The sequence below is a fragment of the Sceloporus occidentalis genome, unplaced genomic scaffold (genome assembly GCF_023333645.1).
Source record: "Sceloporus occidentalis isolate IW3139 unplaced genomic scaffold, rSceOcc1.0.p SCAF_1, whole genome shotgun sequence".
In the NCBI taxonomy this organism is placed as follows: Eukaryota; Metazoa; Chordata; class Lepidosauria; order Squamata; family Phrynosomatidae; genus Sceloporus; species Sceloporus occidentalis.
Genome location: NW_028316981.1, coordinates 222,052,719 through 222,071,510, shown reverse-complemented (window position 1 = coordinate 222,071,510; position 18,792 = coordinate 222,052,719). Strand labels below are relative to the sequence as shown.

Below are 18,792 nucleotides of genomic sequence, written 5' to 3'. Positions count from 1 at the left end.
TAGGCCAGGAATCCTCAGATTTTGCCAGTTCTTTCCTCTGATATTCATCAACAATCTCCCATCCCAAGTACTAACCAGGGCTGGCCCTGTCTAGATTCCCAAGATCAGACGGGATCTTGTGACTTTAGGGTATTTAGGTCTATACTTTACAATAAATGTCTGACTCCAGACAAGCCCCTGTTCTTGAATCAAAAAAGGCTGCCTGCTTATTATGCCAGTCAGCTCAAATCTGCATTGCTCAAGAAGCCAAGTTAACGCAAGGCTCTCCAATGGAACACCCATCTTTCCCACCTAAACTTAGCTTTGATTTGAATTGTTCACCATTTTCTTGTTGAAAAGAATGGCTTTGATAAACCTCATTCTTCATCTAATAATACTTAGTTGACCTTGCTTTGTCGATACATTTCCAATGTGGTTTAATATTATTTATTACATGTCTTACATCCATCTAAGAGATGAGCACATACCAATAGATTTATCAGTGAGACTTTCTATTATTTATTTGTAATGCTACCTTATGGAACAATTTGAAGGCCACATACCTTGGTAAGGCATCTTTTTCTCATAATGTATAAGGTATACATTATATGTCTAGGACAGACATAATAAAAATGCCCATTGATACAGCTTCACAGATAATTTGATGAGAAGGACCTTTGAGGTCTCAGATAGTTTATTATTCTTATAAGTTTGGTATTTAGCAAAAATTATTAATGAGCCAAACTTCTCCCAAATATTTGCAGGAATATTGGGAATGGGGATGACTTAGATTAATAAGGTATCTCCTTCAGTTAACAGATCAGAGGGATGGCAAACAACAGATGAAAGAGACTTATAGAAAATCTATAAAACTCCATATCATTTTGAACAAAGCTGCTTATAGCTGTAGTTCCAAAAGTAATGGTTCCAAATTCTGGTTTTGAGCAGTAATAAGAGCTGATTAATTAAAATCAATTAAACTGGAAATCTGTCAAGAAAAAGGAATTGTTTAATCAAAATATGATTAACTTAGGTTGAAATTTCAGCATTCCCCAGATTGGTTATTATGTAATGAACCATAGTGTAAAGAGACATTTTTTTTTGTTATCCAGTTGGTGCTTTATCAAAGGCAAGTTCTCTTGGATTTTTTTTTTTTTTACCTAAAACATCTTTTTCCAGTTCTGGGCCCCACAATTCGAAAAGGACATTGAGAAACGAGTGTGTCCAGAAGAGGGTGACCAAAATGGTGAAGGGTCTGGAAACCATGCTCTTTGAGGAGTGACTTAGGGAGATGGGTATGTTTGGAGAAGAGAAGGTTAAGAGGTGATATGATGGCCCTGTTTTAATATTTGAAGGAGTGTCATATTGAGGAGGGAACAAGCTTGTCTTCTGCTGCTCCAGTGACTAGGACCTGGAGCAATGGATGCAAACTGCAGGAAAAGTGATGCCACCTCAACATTAGGAAAAACCTTCTGACAATAAGGGCTGTTTGACAGTGAAAGAACTTCTTTGGAGAGTGGTGGACTCTCCTTTGGAGGTCTTTAAAAAGAAGCTGGATGGCCATCTGTCTGGAGGGCTTTGATTGTGAGTTCCAGCATGGCAGAAGGGGGTTGGACTGGGATGGCCCTTGGGGTCTCTTCCAACTCTGATTTTACTTTTATAGTCCTTCAGGGCTAGGTTTAGATAATAGATGGTAAGGGCAGTTTGGCAAAGTGATTCCCCTTGTATCCAGGTGGTGTGCTTGTTTTTACACTGAACACCACACAGGGGCTGTCCATCTGTCCAAGAAAACTGAATTTTGACACTCTTAAACCTGAGACTATGTCTGTGGTCTACAGGGTCCCAGAAAGTGGGAGAGTAAGGAGATGAGACTATAAGAGACAGACAGACAGACCGGAGAGGGGGGGCGAAGAAGGTAAAAGAAGAGAAGAATTGTTGGAGGGGTAGGTGAGAAATAAGATTTTCAAAAATCCATGCATTTATTTTCTCATCTTCGCACATGACAGGTGGGGGGCAGGGGTAGAGTAAGATGATGGTGTTTTCCAACATGTAATAACCATGAGCAAGCACGGCATAGCAGTTTGAGTGTTCGCCTACAACTGGAGACCAGGGTTCGATTCTCAGCTCGGTCACAAAACCTACTGGGTGACGTTGGAATAACAATGGAATAACAGAGTTGGAAGAGACCTCAAGGGCCATCCAGTCCAATGCCCTGCCATGTAGGAATAGAGAATCAAAGCACCCCCAACACATGGCCATCCAGCCTCTGCTTAAAGACCTCAAAAAAAAAGGAGACTGCAATTTAATTGCTCTCAGCCTGAGGAAGGCCATGGCAAACCTCTGAACAAATCTTGCAAAGAAAACCCCATAATAGAGGTCTGCTCTGGTGTCGCAACAAACTAAAGTTGCCAGAATTTCATAGCAACGAGTCATGGCAGTTAAAAGTGGTGTCAAACTAGATTATTTGTGCAGTGCGGATGCAGCCCATGATACTGTACTTGCAGAGCTTTGGACTTTACTGCATGAGAAATGAAAGGCAAAACCAAGCAGCAGCTTTCTCCATGCAGTTAAAGGCATGCTTTGATGACTGTCTTCTCAGGAAGAACATGAAAGTGCTATGAAGGCATATGGAGAGGCATGGAAAAAGTCACTATTCTTCCAATTGGTTTGGCTTTCTTTTCTTGAATGGTCAAGTCCTGCAAGTTCAGTGTTGCAGTTGGAGGCTGCATAGAATCAGAATCCACGTTTCTTTCTTGGCTGGTATCTGAATGTAGGAAATGCGGAGACTCGACACAGATTTTCTAATCTGTCCGAAAGGTTTAGAACCTGATGTAATCTGCTAATAACATTTTGAAGAATTCAGTTTCATTCAAAATTATTTGTATCTCATGTTTATAAGGGAGTAATCCAACAAATATGCCTCTTATACGTGTTTGCATTTACTGAAAGTAATGTCTACTTGAAGTAGTTAAATTTTTTTGATTAAAGTGAATACTCTGAATTAGTTAAGAATGTAGTCTTATCAATGGGTGTAAATTCTGATGTAATGAGATTCGTACAGGAAGATCTCAAATTAGAGCTCAAACTAAAGATAAAGGATTAACAATATGTGTGAGATTCATTCTAAGAAAGGAAGCCTCTTGTGCTTAAAAGCTCTCGTTCCTGCCAAGCATGATGGATAATTGTTTTATTATTAACAGCAGTCGAATTTAAATGTTTCTTTTCAATAGCATACAATAATGAAAAGCACATTCTGTGCAGAAAAGTAACTATTTGATCTGTTCAAGAATGGCTGCTACGTTCTTAAATGAAAACATATAGTGAAGGAGAAATCTAATATTAAATCATAGTGTTTCTACTCTGACTTTACTCCAGTGAAGGGGATAGAGTTCAGGTTCAGCTTCCTTGCCTCCCCACCTTTGCATGCAGCCTGATTTGATGTTCCAACATCTGCTCCTGTAGAATGCAAGAAACATTAGGAATGGTGTGTAAACACCATTGCAACTATTACTGTGCAGTAGCATCTTATTACCCCAATGTCTAGCCTCCCTGTGCCCCTTTCTTTTCTCATATCAAGGTGATAGTAAAAGGGACGTTTAAGACATGTGGTTGCAAGAGTGTGTCACTACGGGAAATTGCCTTGCCACATTGAGGATGGAGCAAACTTGTTTTCTGCTTCTCCAGAGAATAGGGCATGCAACAATGAATGCAAGCTACAGGAAAAGAAATTCCACCTCAACATTAGGAGGAACTTCTTGACAGTAAGACTTGTTCAACAGTGGAAGATGTTCCCTTGACAAGTAGTGGAAAGTCCTCCTTTGGAGGTCTTTAAACAGAGGCTGGATAGCCATCTGTCGGGGTGCTTTGATTGTGTGTCCCTACATAGCAGAATGGGGTTGAACTGGATAGTCTTTGAGATCTATTCCAACTCTATGATTCTATAGTAGGAGATCCAGGTGGCTCAGCATGAGGAAATCAAGATAGATTGATCAAGATTGGAATCTGCATAATCCCTTCACCGATAAGAGTGATGCTAGGTGATAGACCTTGTGCTTACAAGTGAACAGAAATCCAAGTACACGTCCCTCTGGGATGCACAAAGATATTTGCACTGATTGTCTGGCCATTCCCAACTTCCCCATTCTTTCCTCCTGGAAATATAATAATAAATAAATAAATAAATAATAAAACTTTAATTTATATCCCGCTTTTTGTTACCACAATCAAAGCGGCATACAACCTTTAAAAAATACAATATATACAATTCCCCCCCTTTAAAAAAGGATTAAACAATTCTATGCATTAAAATTACAAACGATAAAATCTAAAAACAATAATACGATGATAAAATAACAGTGGGCAGAGTCTTCGCTCATATATCTCTGTGGGGGGAGTGTTATATGGCCGGGTTCTATTCCGGGAAGGCCTGCCGGAAGAGATCTGTCTTGACAGCTTTCTTGAAGCTCTCTAGGTTGGCATTTGATGGATCTCGCCCAGCAGGCCATTCTATAAAGTGGGAGCGATCGTGGAAAAAGTCCTCTGGGAGCTTGTCATCAATCTGGTCTTTGTGGACTGCAACAAATTCCTTCCAGAGGATCTGAGGGTACGGGGGGGGGGGGGATTGTACAGAAGGAGGCAATCCCTTAAGTAGGTTGGGCCCAAGCCATGGAGGGCTTTAAAGGTAATGACCAACAAACACCTTGTACTGTGCCTGGAAACGAATAGGCAGCCAGTGGAGTGATTTTAATATAGGTGTATCGAATACAGGAAACTACCCCTGAATCCCAAATTCTGCCCCAGGACAGGTTTTGCCCTATAACAACACCTGCAACAAATTGGTCTTGCTTGAGGTCAGGCAGACACTTTGTCCATATCTTGCTTTACTCCCCAGCGTTGCTGGCTACACTATGATCCTCACGCAAATTGCTGAGCCACTTCTCTTCCCATTATCCCCCGACTGGAACTCTGCATCTGGGATAAATACAATATCTTCCTCTGCAACCCCTTACGTCACTATCTGCTACCACTTTTCATTCCATTAGTCCTTGAACGTGTGTGAGTGAATGTATTTGTATGGATGGTGATTGTCTTTGACGCATAAAAAAAACCTGTTTTGGAACTTGCACTCTGGAGTTCTGCTTTTCAGAACTGGTATATCCAGGTTTGAGACCCATTTTGAATTTCTGAAGCCTTCTCGGCTGCTTTTAATTAGAATCGTAGAGTTGGAACATACCACATGGGCCATCCAGTCCAACCCCATTCTGCCATGCAGGAACTCACAGCCGAATTACCCCCAACAGATGGCCATTCAACCTCTGTTTAAAGACTTCCAAGGAAGGAAACTCCATCACACTTTGAGGAAGTGTATTCCACTGTTGAACAGCCCTTACTATCAGGACGTTCCTCCTAATGTTGAGGTGGAATCTCTTTTCCTGCAGTTTGCATCCATTGCTCCAGATCCTAGTCTCTGGAGCAGCAGAAAACAAGCTTGCTCCCTCCTCAACATGACACCCCTTCAAATACTTAAACAGGGCTTTCATATCACCTCTTAACCATCTCCTATCCAAGCTAAACATACCCAGCTCCCCAAGTCTCTCCTCATAGGGCTTTATGGCTTCCAGCACTGCCATTTGAGCTACTAAAATTCCCCTATTTGTGGTTGCCCTGGCATTTTGAGCAACAGTCTTATTGCAGATAGCTCGAGGTGGACAAAATTGCCATGTCCTTATGTGAAATGAGAGACTAGGAGAAATTCTCTTGGATTATTTTGGTTTAGTGGAAGATAGGCCGATAGGTTGAGTGAAAATTATGTAAGAATCGTGCGAAGAGACAGCTCTCAAAGAAGAAAACGGGCTTTCTAGAGCGGTGGTCCCCAAACTGTGCCCTGCAAGAGATTTTGGATTTCAGCTCCCAGAATCCTCAGCCATGTTGGTCAATAGTCTGGGATTCTGGGAGCTGAAGTCCAACATCCCTTAAAGAGCACAGTTTGTGGCCCAAGGGTCTAGAGCAAACAACAGCAGGAACTCAAACTGTCAATGACATTTAAAAGCATGAAAAGGGGAAAAATTGGGAATAATTGGGAACAGGACAATATTCTGGAAATTAAGTTGACAATGCCTGCCATGTCAAAAAGAACAGAAGATAATAATTTAAGGTTTTATCCGGTTCAGCATGAAATATGGGGAGAGAAAATAATAATTTAAAATCTGAGATAAACACTAGCTCAAGAGACCTCCTGCCTGTTCAGAGGTTAAATGGTATTCATTCCCAAATAATTGCATATAGGAGGACAGCCTAAAATAACAGCTTTACAAATTATTCCTTTCAAAAATGACAGCATCCACAACCTGTAATTATAATAGTGATTGCATTTTTCCCTATTGAGCAACGGAAGTACCTTTAAAGTACATATTGGTTTTTCCCCTCTTAAATACAAGTCTCCCAAGGAGGCTTATATAAAGAAAAATATAGCAGATATTCCAACCGTGCCAGTTTGGCAGGGATAGTTCTAGTTAATCCACTGCCATCCCACTGTTTCAGCTGCTTCTAAAGTGTCCTAGTTTTTTTTCTTCCTCCCATTTTCCCCTTTTGTCCTCAGCTACTTTGGGTGCTGCAAAGTTAGTTTGCAGTAGTTTATAGCTCTCTGCCAGATCAGGCTGAACACCTCACCAAACTATAAATCCCAGGATTCTGTAGGATAGACTCATGGCTGTTAAAGTGTGTCTAATTCTACAGTGTGGATGCAACCTCAGGTGCATATGCTGCTCCTGGAATCTGAACCGCAGGTAATACATCTGAGGATAGTGAAAAGCAGCTAATTGGCTCAAACCTCATTGAGTCAATTTTAATAGAAACATTGCAAAGTATTATATTACCAGCAGTCGCATTTAACTCCCAAATGGCCAAAGGAAGATTTTTGTAACTCCTCAATATGGCCGTAATTCCAAAAAGAACATCCGCATATTTGGGTTTTAGTTTCATGAGAGGTAGCAAGGAATGCCTCCATGAAAGGTATTTGACAAATGGAATTTTTTAAGGTGTGTGTGTATTATATTAGTAAAATAGATTGATCGATAGATAAGTTCCTTTATTTCAATCCATTTACCTAATTTATGACTTAGGTCCGAAACACATTGCAGAAATAATCCACTTTGAGACCGCTTTAACTGCCCTGGCTCATTGCTAGGGAATCCTGGGAACTGTAGGTTATTGTGGCACCAGAGCTCTCTCTGACAGAAAATGCTAGATGTCTCACAAAACTACAATTCCCAAGTTATTAGAACAACAGGAAACAGAGTTAGTGCAACAACTAAAAGAAGGTGACTCAGAGGGAGAAATTTTATCAGATCAAGAAGGTGATACATTGAACAATTAATACCTTTTCTTTCTCCTGTCGCTTCCTTTTTATTTATTCCATCGACTAAGTAAAGATGAATACCCTCAAAATCACTTCATTAAACGTGAAAGGACTAAATGGCAGAGAAAAAAGAGGGAAGGTATTTTATTACCTAAAGAAACAACGATCTGAAATTCTCTGCCTACAGGAAATCAGAATAAGGAGAGATGTAAGATTTCTTAAGAATCTCAAATTGGGGGATGTTTTTGTCTCGGCGGCTAAGAACAAAAAGAAAGGAGTTGCATTATATATTGACTCTAAATATGGAGCCAAAGAAATTCTGAATGATACAAGTGGTAATTTTGTTGGTGTGCAACTGATGCTGGAAAGAGAAAATACTTTAATTTTAGGAGTATATGGTCCATTAGAAAGGAAAGGGAACATTTTAAAAGGAATTGTTAATAAATTGTCCAAATCTCTTTTGATTCATGTTTGGTTATGGGGGACTGGAATGGTGTTGTTGATCCAGTAATTAATAATAATAATAATAAAATTTATTTATGTTTCCCCACCTCTTCCGGTGGATCGAAGTGGGGTTACAGACTAAATAAAAGCACAAAGTGTTTACATCAAAATTCAATTAAAAGCATCTAAAAACAATAAAATATCCAACATCAGACAATAGCAATAGCATCAACAACAAGACAGGGGCATATCATTCATATCATATTGGGAGGGTATTCATATCAGGTGGGGTATGCTCGGCTAAAAAGCTCGGTTTTAACTGCTTTTCTAAATGTTTCTAATGAGGACGCCGAGTGGATCTCCTCAAGGAGACAGTTCCAAAGTCTCAGAGCCGTTGATGAGAACGCTCTTTGCGAAGTAGCAACAAATTTAAAGGTTGCTATTTCCAATAGGTTCTTACCCGATGTTCTAAGAGTGTGGGGCGGATTATATAGGGAGACGCGGTCCCATAAGTAACTCTGGCCCAAGCCATGTAGGGCTTTATAGGTAATAACCAACACCTTGTACTGTGCCCGGAAGCAAATAGGGAGCCAGTGAAGATCTTTTAAAATAGGTGTAATATGGTCGAACCTTGATGAACTGGTGACCAATCTGGCTGCCATATTCTGCACTAACTGAAGCTTCCGAGCTTGGTAGAAGGGTAGCCCCATGTAAAGCGCATTACAGAAATCTAGACAAGAGGTTACCAGAGCGTGTACCACTGTTTCAAGGTCCCTTCCGTCTAGGTAGGGTCGCAGTTGGCATATCAACCAAAATTGATAGCAAGCACTTCTGGCCGTCGCATCTACCTGAGATGTCAATTGCAGGGACGAATCCAGTAGTACTCATAAACTGCGAACATCATCCTTCAGGAGAAGTGTGACTCCGTCCAGGACAGGTTGGCAAATTTTCTTCCTTAGACCCGAGGAAACTATCACTAGTACTTCCGTTTTCTCTAGATTCAGTCTGAGTTTGTTTTCCCTCATCCAGCCCATTACCGACTCCAAGCAGGCATTCAGAGGAGAGATGCCATCCTTAGTCCCTGTATCAGTCGGAGACATAGAGAACATATTTGGGTGTCATCAGCGTACTGATAACATCGCGCCCCATGTCTCCGGATGATCTCTCCCAGCGGTTTCATGTAAATGTTAAACAGCATTGGGGACAGAATAGCTCCTTGAGGGACACCAGATGTCAGTTCCCTCTTAGAGGACCAGGTGTCACCCAGCTGCACCATCTGGAATCTGCCCGAGAGGTAGGAACGGAACCACTGGAGCGCAGTGCCCCCAATGCCCAACTCCCTCAGGTGTTCCAGAAGGATACCTTAGTCAATGGTATCGAAAGGTGCTGAGATGTCCAAGAGCACCACCAAGGTCACACTTCCCCTGTCAATGCCCAGACGGAGATCATCGACTATGGCGACCATGGCAGTCTCAACTCCATATCCCGCCCTGAAGCCGGATTGAAATGGGTTCAGATAATCAGTTTCATCCAAGACAGCTTGGAGTTGGAAGGCGACTGCTCTCTCAATTACCTTGCCCAAGAATGGCAACAGGGAGATAGATATTCAAAAAAGCATAAATCCTAATCAAGGGAAACTACTTAAAGATTTTTTTAATCTTATAGATTTTCTATCCATAAAGGGTATATAGAGAGAAATCCATGGGGAAAAAGAGAATATACCTTTCTTTTTGGATAAGCACTAATCCTGGGCCGGGTTAGATATGTTTTTTGCTTCTCCTCTTTTTATTTCTAGAACTATAGATATTAAAGCTAACCCAAGATTATTTTCGGACCATAAAATGGTGGTACTAACTTTAAGAACAAGACAAAGACAATACGATTGGAAACTAAGGGATCAATTACTATTAAAGGATAAAATAGTGGAAGAAGTGTCGCAATGCTTAAAATATTATTTTAAGGAAAATATGAAAGGAGATACCCCAAAGTATATAGTGTGGGAAGCTGCAAAAGCAGTTATGAAGGAGGGGGGGTTGAAAAAATTGCGAAATTAAAAGAATAAAAGCCCCCAAAATTGAAAGATTTAGAAAAGGACTTAGTTAAAAAGGAGGAATGTCTGAAACAACTACCTAATACAGTGCGCCCGCATCATCCGCAGCTTTCAGTATATGCCGAAAGCCACTAGGGAGCTCATGGGAGCGCATGGGGCACGCGGTTGGCGTGTCCCATTAATGGGGTGCGTGCCCTTGGCGCACATGCGCCACCGCACCGCCACACCATGCACAAACCCCATTATTTTTAATGGGGCATGAGCATACAGGGGTTTTTTTTACATGGGGGGGGTCTGGAGCCGACCCCCCCGCGTAAGAAAAGGGCGCACTGTAATAAAGATTTGATGAAAAAGATAAAGCTTATACAAAACCAGATCTCTTTAATTTTAGTGGAAGAAATAGAAAAGAAGCTTACATTTACTAAGCAATTTTTTTTTGATGGAGCCAATAAACCAGGTAAATGGTTGTCGTACCAACTGAGAAAGGAAAAAATCTAAGAAACGGATGGTATCTTTAAAAGATATGGGTAAATTGTATACGGAACAAGATAAAATAAAATAAATTGTATATGATTTTTATAAGGACTTATATAAAAGAGATCATATTCAGCTCGATAAGATCAGAAACTAACTAAATGTAACGTGACTCCATTCAATAAGGAGCAAAGAGACTTTTTGAATAAAAAAATTACTCTTCAAGAAATATTAGATGCGATTAAGAATGCGAAGTCGGGGAAAACAACAGGATCCGATGGATTTCCATCAGAATATTATAAAAAGTTTGCATATCAGCTAGCCCTGATAATGTGCAAAGTAATGAATGAGTGTTAATGGAGTTTCACCTCCTACCTGGGGACAAACAAATATTACGGTAATATCTAAAGACGGCAAGGATAGCTCAGATATTCGAAATTATAGACCGATATCTCTTCTTAATTGCGATTATAAGATTTTTGCAGCAGTATTAGTGGAAAGATTAAAAAAGATACAGTCGGCCCTTCTTATACATGGATTTTTTATACACGGATTCAAGCATACACAGTTTGAAAATGTTCCAAAAAAGTATAAATTTACCTTGATGTTCCATTTTTTATAAGGGAGACCATTTTGTTATGTCATTATATTTAATGGGACTTGAGCATACACGGATTTTGTTATACACGGGGGATCTTGGAACCAAACCCCAGCGTATAACAAGGGTCCACTGTATTGTCTACTTGGATAAATACAGATCAATGTGGCTTCCTTCCATCTAGAAGAATTAAAGATAACATGAGATTTCTGTTAGATTTAATTGAATCCCATGAACGTAAGATTAATTCTAAGGTAGCTTTAATTTTTATGGATTTCGAAAAAGCTTTCGATAAAGTAAATTGGTCATTTTTAGTTCAGGTTTTGGAGAAAGTAGAAGCAGGAGAAAACTTTATGAAATGGGTCAAAGCTATTTACTGTAGACAGGAAGCCCAGATTTTGATTAACGGAGAAAAATCAGAAAGAATCCCTATACAAAATGGTACTAGGCAGGGATGCCCACTTTCATCCTTATGATTCTTAATGGTGATGGAAATCCTTAATAATAATATTGGAGATGAAAATACAGTGGTACCCCGGGATACGAATTCACCGCGTTACGAAATTTCCGGGGTACGAAAAAGTTACATTGGAAAAAACTGTTCCGGGTTACGAAGGATTTTTCGGGTTACGAAATTAATTTCGGCGCGAAATTCAAATCGGAAGCCGCGGCTAGCGGCTTTCCAGCGCCTTTTCGGGTTGCGAAATGTATCGGGTTACGAACGGCGCCGCGGAACGAATTAAATTCGTAACCCGAGGTAGCACTGTAGAATAAAGGGACTTAACTTCCCAAAACAAGAATTTACGCAGATGATTTGCTTATTATACTATCAGACCCCATTAATGATTTAAAATTGTTGTTAAATACTTATTTTGTGAAACCTCAGGATTGAAAATAAATAGTAGTAAAACGTCGGTTTTAACGATGAATGTGACAAAAGAGGAAAAACAAGTGATTAATGAAGTATCGGGATTCCAAATAAGTCAAAAAATTAAATATTTAGTGATTTGGTTAACAGCTGAGAATGTTTGTTTGTTTAAGAATAATTATGAAAAGGTCTGGGGAGAAATTAAAAATGATTTGAAGAAATGGGGTAAACTAAACCTGTCATGGCTCGGAAGCATCCATGAAAATCTTGCCAAAGTTTATGTTTCTTTTTCAAAATATACCCATTGTTGTGAATAGTAAACCTTTTAAGTTATGGCACAACGAACTCTCCAAATTTGTTTGGAGTGGGGAAAAACCAAGGATAAGGTTTAATGCAAGACTCGAGGGATAGAGGTGCTTTGGCAATCCCTAATTTTCAGATCTACTACGAAGCATGCTGCCTAGATTGGTTGATGGATTGGTTTCTGTTAAAGAACAAAAGAACTTTAAGGCCTGTTACAGACTGCCAAAATAAAGCTGCTTGGGGTCTCTTTGGAGGTATGCTATTTAAATGATGCATGGGTCCTAAGAGTCCAGAGGTTGCTCCAAAGCCACACTTCATTCCTAAGCACTGGAGTGCAGCTTTGGTGCAGCTTCCGGATTCTTAGGGTACATGCGTCATTTAAACAGCATACCTCCAAAGAGACCCCAAGCAGCTTTATTTTGGCAGTCTGTAACAGTTAAGAAAGTGCGGGTTTACGTTTTGGTGGCATGGCTATCTTTTTTATGAAAAACATAAAGTGCATAAAGACTTCCTAAATCATTTTGTTAGGAAATCATTGATGGTTGTTTGGTTAAAATATAAAGCTAGGCTTTGTCCAGGACTTTCGGAATGGACTTCAATTCAGGAAGCATTTCATAAAAGGGGAAAAATAATGGAAGATAGGTGGGTCGCATATGCTGACCTGACAAATAAAAATGAGACGGATAAAAAATTGGAATTTAAAACATTGGAACAATTACATAAAGGAGGTTTCTCTTGTGGATGGTTGCTCTATCGACAGCTGAAAGAATTTTTTTTGATAGACAATATTAAACCAGGGAACCTTAAATTTGAAGTAATTCTAGCCTCAAAAAATTCCCATAAGATTGCTTTATTTTATAAATGTTTGCTGGAGAAAGAGGTGATTAAATAACAAATGGTTAAATGGTCCCAAGATATAAGGCAAAATATTTGCTTAGATCAATGGGAAAAATTATGGCAAATCAGACTGAAATACACCTTATGTAATGAATTGAAGGAGAATTTCTTCAAGATGCAATTTAGGTGGTATTTAACACCTGTTAAGCTAGCAAGAATATATAAAGGTATCTCTAATAAGTGTTGAAAACGTGTTTTGGGATATAATGTTGTTTTGTGGTGATCTTGTGATGTAATGTTGTTTTTTTAACTCAATAAATGTTATTTTAAAAAATCTAGATAGGAACCTGGAACAGTCACTTCAAATAGCGACACGTTACAAAAAGTAATGGGTTACTCAGTAATAGTGAGTAGGGTAATGCATTATTCACACATCATTGCCATTTTCTAAAAAGTCCACTGAGAAAAGCCAATCCCTACCCACACCGTTAACATTTTTGCCATAACATGCCAAAATTACTCATTAGGTTAAAAGCTCAGGCCCTAACATTTGCCTTTCTTAAAAGATCTGAGAGGAAGCAGTGATTTCACTTTTAATGTTTCAAGTTTTGGTAATTTGGTAATGCGTAATTGCTGAAAATGTTAGATTTTAGGCAGACATTTTGAAACCAAACTAACAAAAAATAAACCAACACTAAACTGGAGTAAAATATGTATAACTGAATGCTGTAGTAAACTATGGCACAAAGCTAGATTAGCTTCAATAATCAGCGTGATCCCCATTTCTGAAAACTTGAGATTGTGTTTGTGTGTGTACATATGATTGCAGGAATGAAAAACCACATCCTCACCCCACAGCAACTTTTTGGCAGAATATGGCTTTACCCCTTAACCTCACTTTGCCCTGGGAATTGGTAAAGCTGGGAAAGCTCCAGTGTTTCCCTGAAACCTCAGGTTCATTGTGTGCCTTCAAGTCGTTTCTGACTTACGGTGACCCTATCATGGAGTTTTCTTGGCAAGATTTGTTGGGAAGAGGTTTGCCTTTGTCATCCTCTGGAGCTGAGAGTATGTGACTTGCCCACCCAGTGGCTATCATGGCAGAGCTATTGGTCTCCAGAGTCATAGTCCAATGCTCAAACCACTATGCCATGCTGGCTTCCAACCTCAGGATGTAAGTAGGGTTTTGTGGCATGCGAACAGCTGGATAAGGCCAAATCAGGCCACACCATCTGTTCATACGTCAGCAGGGTGACCTCCATTCCAACTTTCAGTCCAATTCCAAAATCTCCTCCATTTGGAGCATGACGAAAAAGCATGAATGTATATTTCTATGAGCGTTCTTAGCTTTTATTTTGTAACATCCCCATGTTCCTTGAAATGTCCTCCATTTTGCAGTGCCCTGTCCTCCTTTGTGGTGAAGACATCTGGCCACTCTGTACACTAGGAGCTGTGTCATCTCGCATCCATTTTCATAGGAGCTCTGTGGGGAGGACACCTGACACATCCCAGCTTCTCCTGAGGGGCTCACCTGAACAACCAACAGAATGAGAGGGTCGAGGGACTCCCACCTCTTCTCTTTGATTGTAGTGAGCCCACCATAAGGAGAAGAGGTCGATCTGTGGATCTCCTGCAGGGACGGAAGCAATGGAGGCTCTGGGTACAGAGGATGGGTCAGCCGTGTAGATGTGATGTCAGCCTGGCTGGCCCATGCAAGCAACAGTATGCTGCTGCTCCAGGTACAGACTAGAAAGCTGGGCCAAAGCTAACAAAATGAATTTCAACACAGAAAAATGCAAGGTACCGCACTTAAGGCGGAAAAATGAAATGAACAGCTATAGGATGGGTGACATCTGGCTGAATGAGACTACATGTGAAAGGGATCTGGGAGTCCAAGTAGACCACAAGTTGAACATGAGTCAACAGTGCGATGTGGCAGCTAACACGGCCAATGTGATTTTAGGCTGCATCAATAGAAGTAGTGTCTAGATCAAGGGATGTAATAGTGCCACTCTATTCTGCCCTGGTCAGACCCCACCTGAAATATTGTGTCGTTCTGGGCACTACAATTTTAAAAAGATGTTGAGAGACTGGAGAGTGTCTAAAGGACGATTAAAATGGTGAAGGGCCTGGAAACCATGCCCTATGAGGAACGACTTAGGGAGCTGGGGATGCTTAACCTGCAGAAGAGGAGGTTAAGAGGTGATATGATAGACCTGTTTAAATATTTGAAGGGATGTCATACTGAGGAGGGAGCAGGCTTGTTTGCTGCTGCCCCAGAGAACAGGACCCGGAGCAATGGATGCAAGCTCCAGGAAAAGATTCCAGCTCAACATTAGGAGGAACTTCCTGATGGTAAGGGCTATTCGACAGTGTTGTGGAGTCTGGATGGCCATCTGTCAGGGATGCTTTGATTGAGATTTCCTGCATGGCAGGGGGTTGGACTGGATGGCCCTTGTGGTCTCTTCCAACTCTATGAGTCTATGATGCATGTAGCCACCAATTTGGCCAATCCAGAGCATAATCCTCCAAACTAGCCCTGGGGCTCATGGCCAGTGCAGACAGAACCAGAGTGGCTGGTTAGGTAGGCAGATAACTAGTAAAGAGAAACATTTGTTTTTGTATTAGCAAAACCAGTAATGGTTGCTGTGTGCTTTCAAGCCATCTCCAATTTATGGCAACCTTAAGGTGAACTATCATGAGTTTTTCTTGGCAAGATTTGGTCAGAGATGGTTTGCCATTGCCCACCCCTGAGGCTGAGAGTGTATGACTTGCTCAAGTTCACCCAATGGGGAATGTTTACTTCTTTGCCTGTCCAGGAACCTGTTTCATTCAACACAAGAAATATATCCGAGTTATGTCCAGTCTTCACAACATCCAAATACGAATCAGACATTGCTTGGTTTCATAATCCAGGGTGTAACCTAGTACCTGCAGGGCCTGGCAGGACCTATATCCGTGGACAACAAGATCCATAATCATGGCCACAATACCTAGCCTAATTCCCCACACCAATCCCAAGTTTTTGGTACTATTTAGGGACAGGTTCTGGAGAACTCAAAACTTTGCATGATCTTTTATTGACCACATTATTATTATATGTAGATTATTATGGTCCTAATAAAGGTATTGCCCAAGTATCAATTTCTATTTCTGCCTCCTTCACAGACTATCATCCCGCCCTTTGCTTTTTTATTTAATGTATAGAGACAACTAGACATTATGAAAGCATACTACAGTGGCCCCTGCCTATACGCAGGGGATCCAATCCGTTCTGGACCCTCCCGCGTATGGGAAAAAACAAGTTACAGTTAAATCCCATTATTTTCTATGGCAGTGATTTTCTGTTTCAGCTTTAACTGGATTGCTTTAAACTGGTGCAACTAGTAGATAATGTACAACTACATGTATTGAACAGGCAGGCCCAGCTCCATCAGGGCTAGCCTGAAGAAAGAGAGCCCTCCCTCCACAACTGTCATCCTTTAGCCTTGAAAACCAGAAGATGAGACACAAAAAAACCCAACAACACCACAAGCTGCCAGAGACCTTCCACCAGCAGAATTTCCCTTTATTTTAGTTTATTAATAAGATACATAATGGAGGCACTTATCTCAAACTGCTGGGAGCTTTTCTCATCTAAAGATGCGGGAGAGAAGGTCCCATAGCCCCTTCACACAGTGGTAATGGGAAGAGTCAAGAGGAAGCAAATCAGAACAACTGAACTGAAGTAGAAGTCCATGCTCTCAAGCAAAGGCCAGTTTTCAGGGCGTTAAGTTTTCAGGGCATTAAGTGGCAGGAGGTCATGAAATGCACTGGAAGACAAGGTTCAAAGTTCTTGCTAATGACTTTGGAGGCAGAGGGACATTTGCAGGAAGGCAACATTGGTTATGAGGGCAGACGGCATAGAATTCAAGCGGTAAAGGCACAAAGGTAGTATTGTCTGTGGAAGGTTCATATCCTCCAGGACGTGAAACAAGCAACTACTGCTCCAGCTCAGGTAGAAAGGGAAGAGGCCACTGGAAGGAAACATTTAAGGCCAATGGTGTGTGTCGCTGTTCCTTACATCTTGTCTCAGGAAGGGCTGAGGAATCCCTGATAGGCATGTGCATGAGGATGAAGGGGTGCCTAACTGATGATTTAAAAAAAACCTTTTTTTAGAATTTATACAAGTATTAATACAGTCTGTCTTTATGAAAAAATATATACAACCACAGCCCAGGGAGGGCAGAGTGCTTTCAGTAATCCTGCTGAGAAGGTTCCAGTGTCACTTCATGAACCCTCAGGACAAGCAATGGCTCCACAGATAGAGCAGCCATCCACAGAAATCTCTTCTGAGAGAAGAGGCTCCTCTAGGAGCTTCTAAAAGGTAGTGGGCCTTCCAGCACTACAGTCGTGTGTTTCTGGACACTGTTCGCCATGAAGAACATTCCTCAACCTAAAGACAAGAGGCAAGCTGCACTACAGCCGATCTCAAAGTGAGTGGGACAAAGTCAGTCTTCTGAATAGAATAGGGAGGGGAAAGCTTCCCACAGAAACAGGTCACGCTGAGGAGGATCACAATCCTGATCAAATCTTTTGACACCCTGACTCATTGCACCACTTCTCCACACTGGGCTTGGCAGGTTACTAGTAGTAATAGTGAACTGGGGCACGCTGGCATTAACACTAAAAATGACTTGACATGCCTGCAAACTGGCCATCTGGATGTCTCTCTGGTATAAAACAGGAAGGATCTCCAATCATTTTTATCCAGGCCACAACTGGCAAGCTCAGTTCAAACACCACTGCGTCTGTATTAAGTCCAAGCGCTGGTTGGGCAGAGGGTAACCTGGCATGAACATCAGCATTAAATCTGAGGCCCAAGAGCAACCCAGTGCCTTCCTTGTTCCATTTATTTTGCTTGGTAAAGTCTGGCTCCAGTTCAATGAAATGGATTTATTAGCAATTTGCTCTCTGTAGTCCCATCATTTCTTTTTTCTCCTTCCAAGCTATAAAACAGAAATTAAGTGATAAATTCTGCACTGAACTTTAAAGGGGCAAAGTTATGGCAATCTAAGGGGGAGATTGTTTTTATATATCTTATAGTACAAAGAAATCCATTGCAGGATGGGTGGGGCAAAGGAGATGAACAAGTTCAATTAACATGAATGGCAAAAGGAGATTCAATGTGCTGAATGTGTAACTATTGGTGGAAACACATTCTCCAATTGTACACATTCCCAGGTAATCCCTTGGCAGTCACTCAGCTCCGGGTTCTATTCCATGTTTTCAACAAAGTGCAAAACAACTCCACAAAACAGAATCCTCTACTTTCCCATGTGGAATGGGTGTGGTGTGGCCACCAAGAGAGGATGAAGAAACTAACTCTTCTCCCTAGAGAAGGGACTGATCACCAAACCTCTCCCAAGCCAAGACCCAGGGACAGAGAGAGGGAACTACTACAAGGAATGCTTGGCCTCTCATAGCTATTTACAGGTAACTGATCCACAGCACCCATCCCATGATGACTTCTGTTGTTGTTGTGCTATGGTAGTAGGGGTAGGGGTAGGGGAAGGAGAAAGAGGAGATGGGAAAATGGGCCTTGGCTACAGCTGATCAGTTGCAAAGAGCAGTTTTACATGAGATTAGGCATGGGTTCTGTCCACAAGATAGTTAACAAGCAATCATCCCTGCTCAGGGTAGTGGTCATGGTTAATCTAATAAGGAGGGCTCAGCCGGTCTGATAATGGTGGGCCGGTTCGGTGCTGCTGGGGGTCTTCTGCTGCAGAGAGGAAAAAAAGAGAAACAGTGAGATGTGAAGAGTAGGAAGGGGGAGATTACAAAATATTAGTAGGTGAAGTCACTGCTCACAACCCAAGTCAATTTGAGCTAGGGATCTTCTGTCC

At 41.1% G+C, this 18,792-nt stretch overlaps 1 protein-coding gene across 7 annotated transcripts in view; it reads right to left on the bottom strand.

Annotated features, from left to right (window-relative positions):
- Positions 1-16,438: 16,438 nt before the first annotated feature.
- DNM2 (dynamin 2) overlaps positions 16,439-18,792 on the bottom strand; it is a 99,695-nt gene continuing 97,341 nt past the window's right edge. For 4 of the 7 annotated variants that reach the window (XM_089489120.1, XM_089489123.1, XM_089489119.1 and 1 more), the window contains one exon: positions 16,439-18,668. In XM_089489120.1, the coding sequence (XP_089345246.1) occupies positions 18,599-18,668 (70 nt within the window). In that variant the 3' untranslated portion in view covers positions 16,439-18,598. The remainder of the gene's footprint in view (positions 18,669-18,792) is intronic. The other 3 variants (XM_089489125.1, XM_089489122.1, XM_089489124.1) reach the window with 1 other exon arrangement.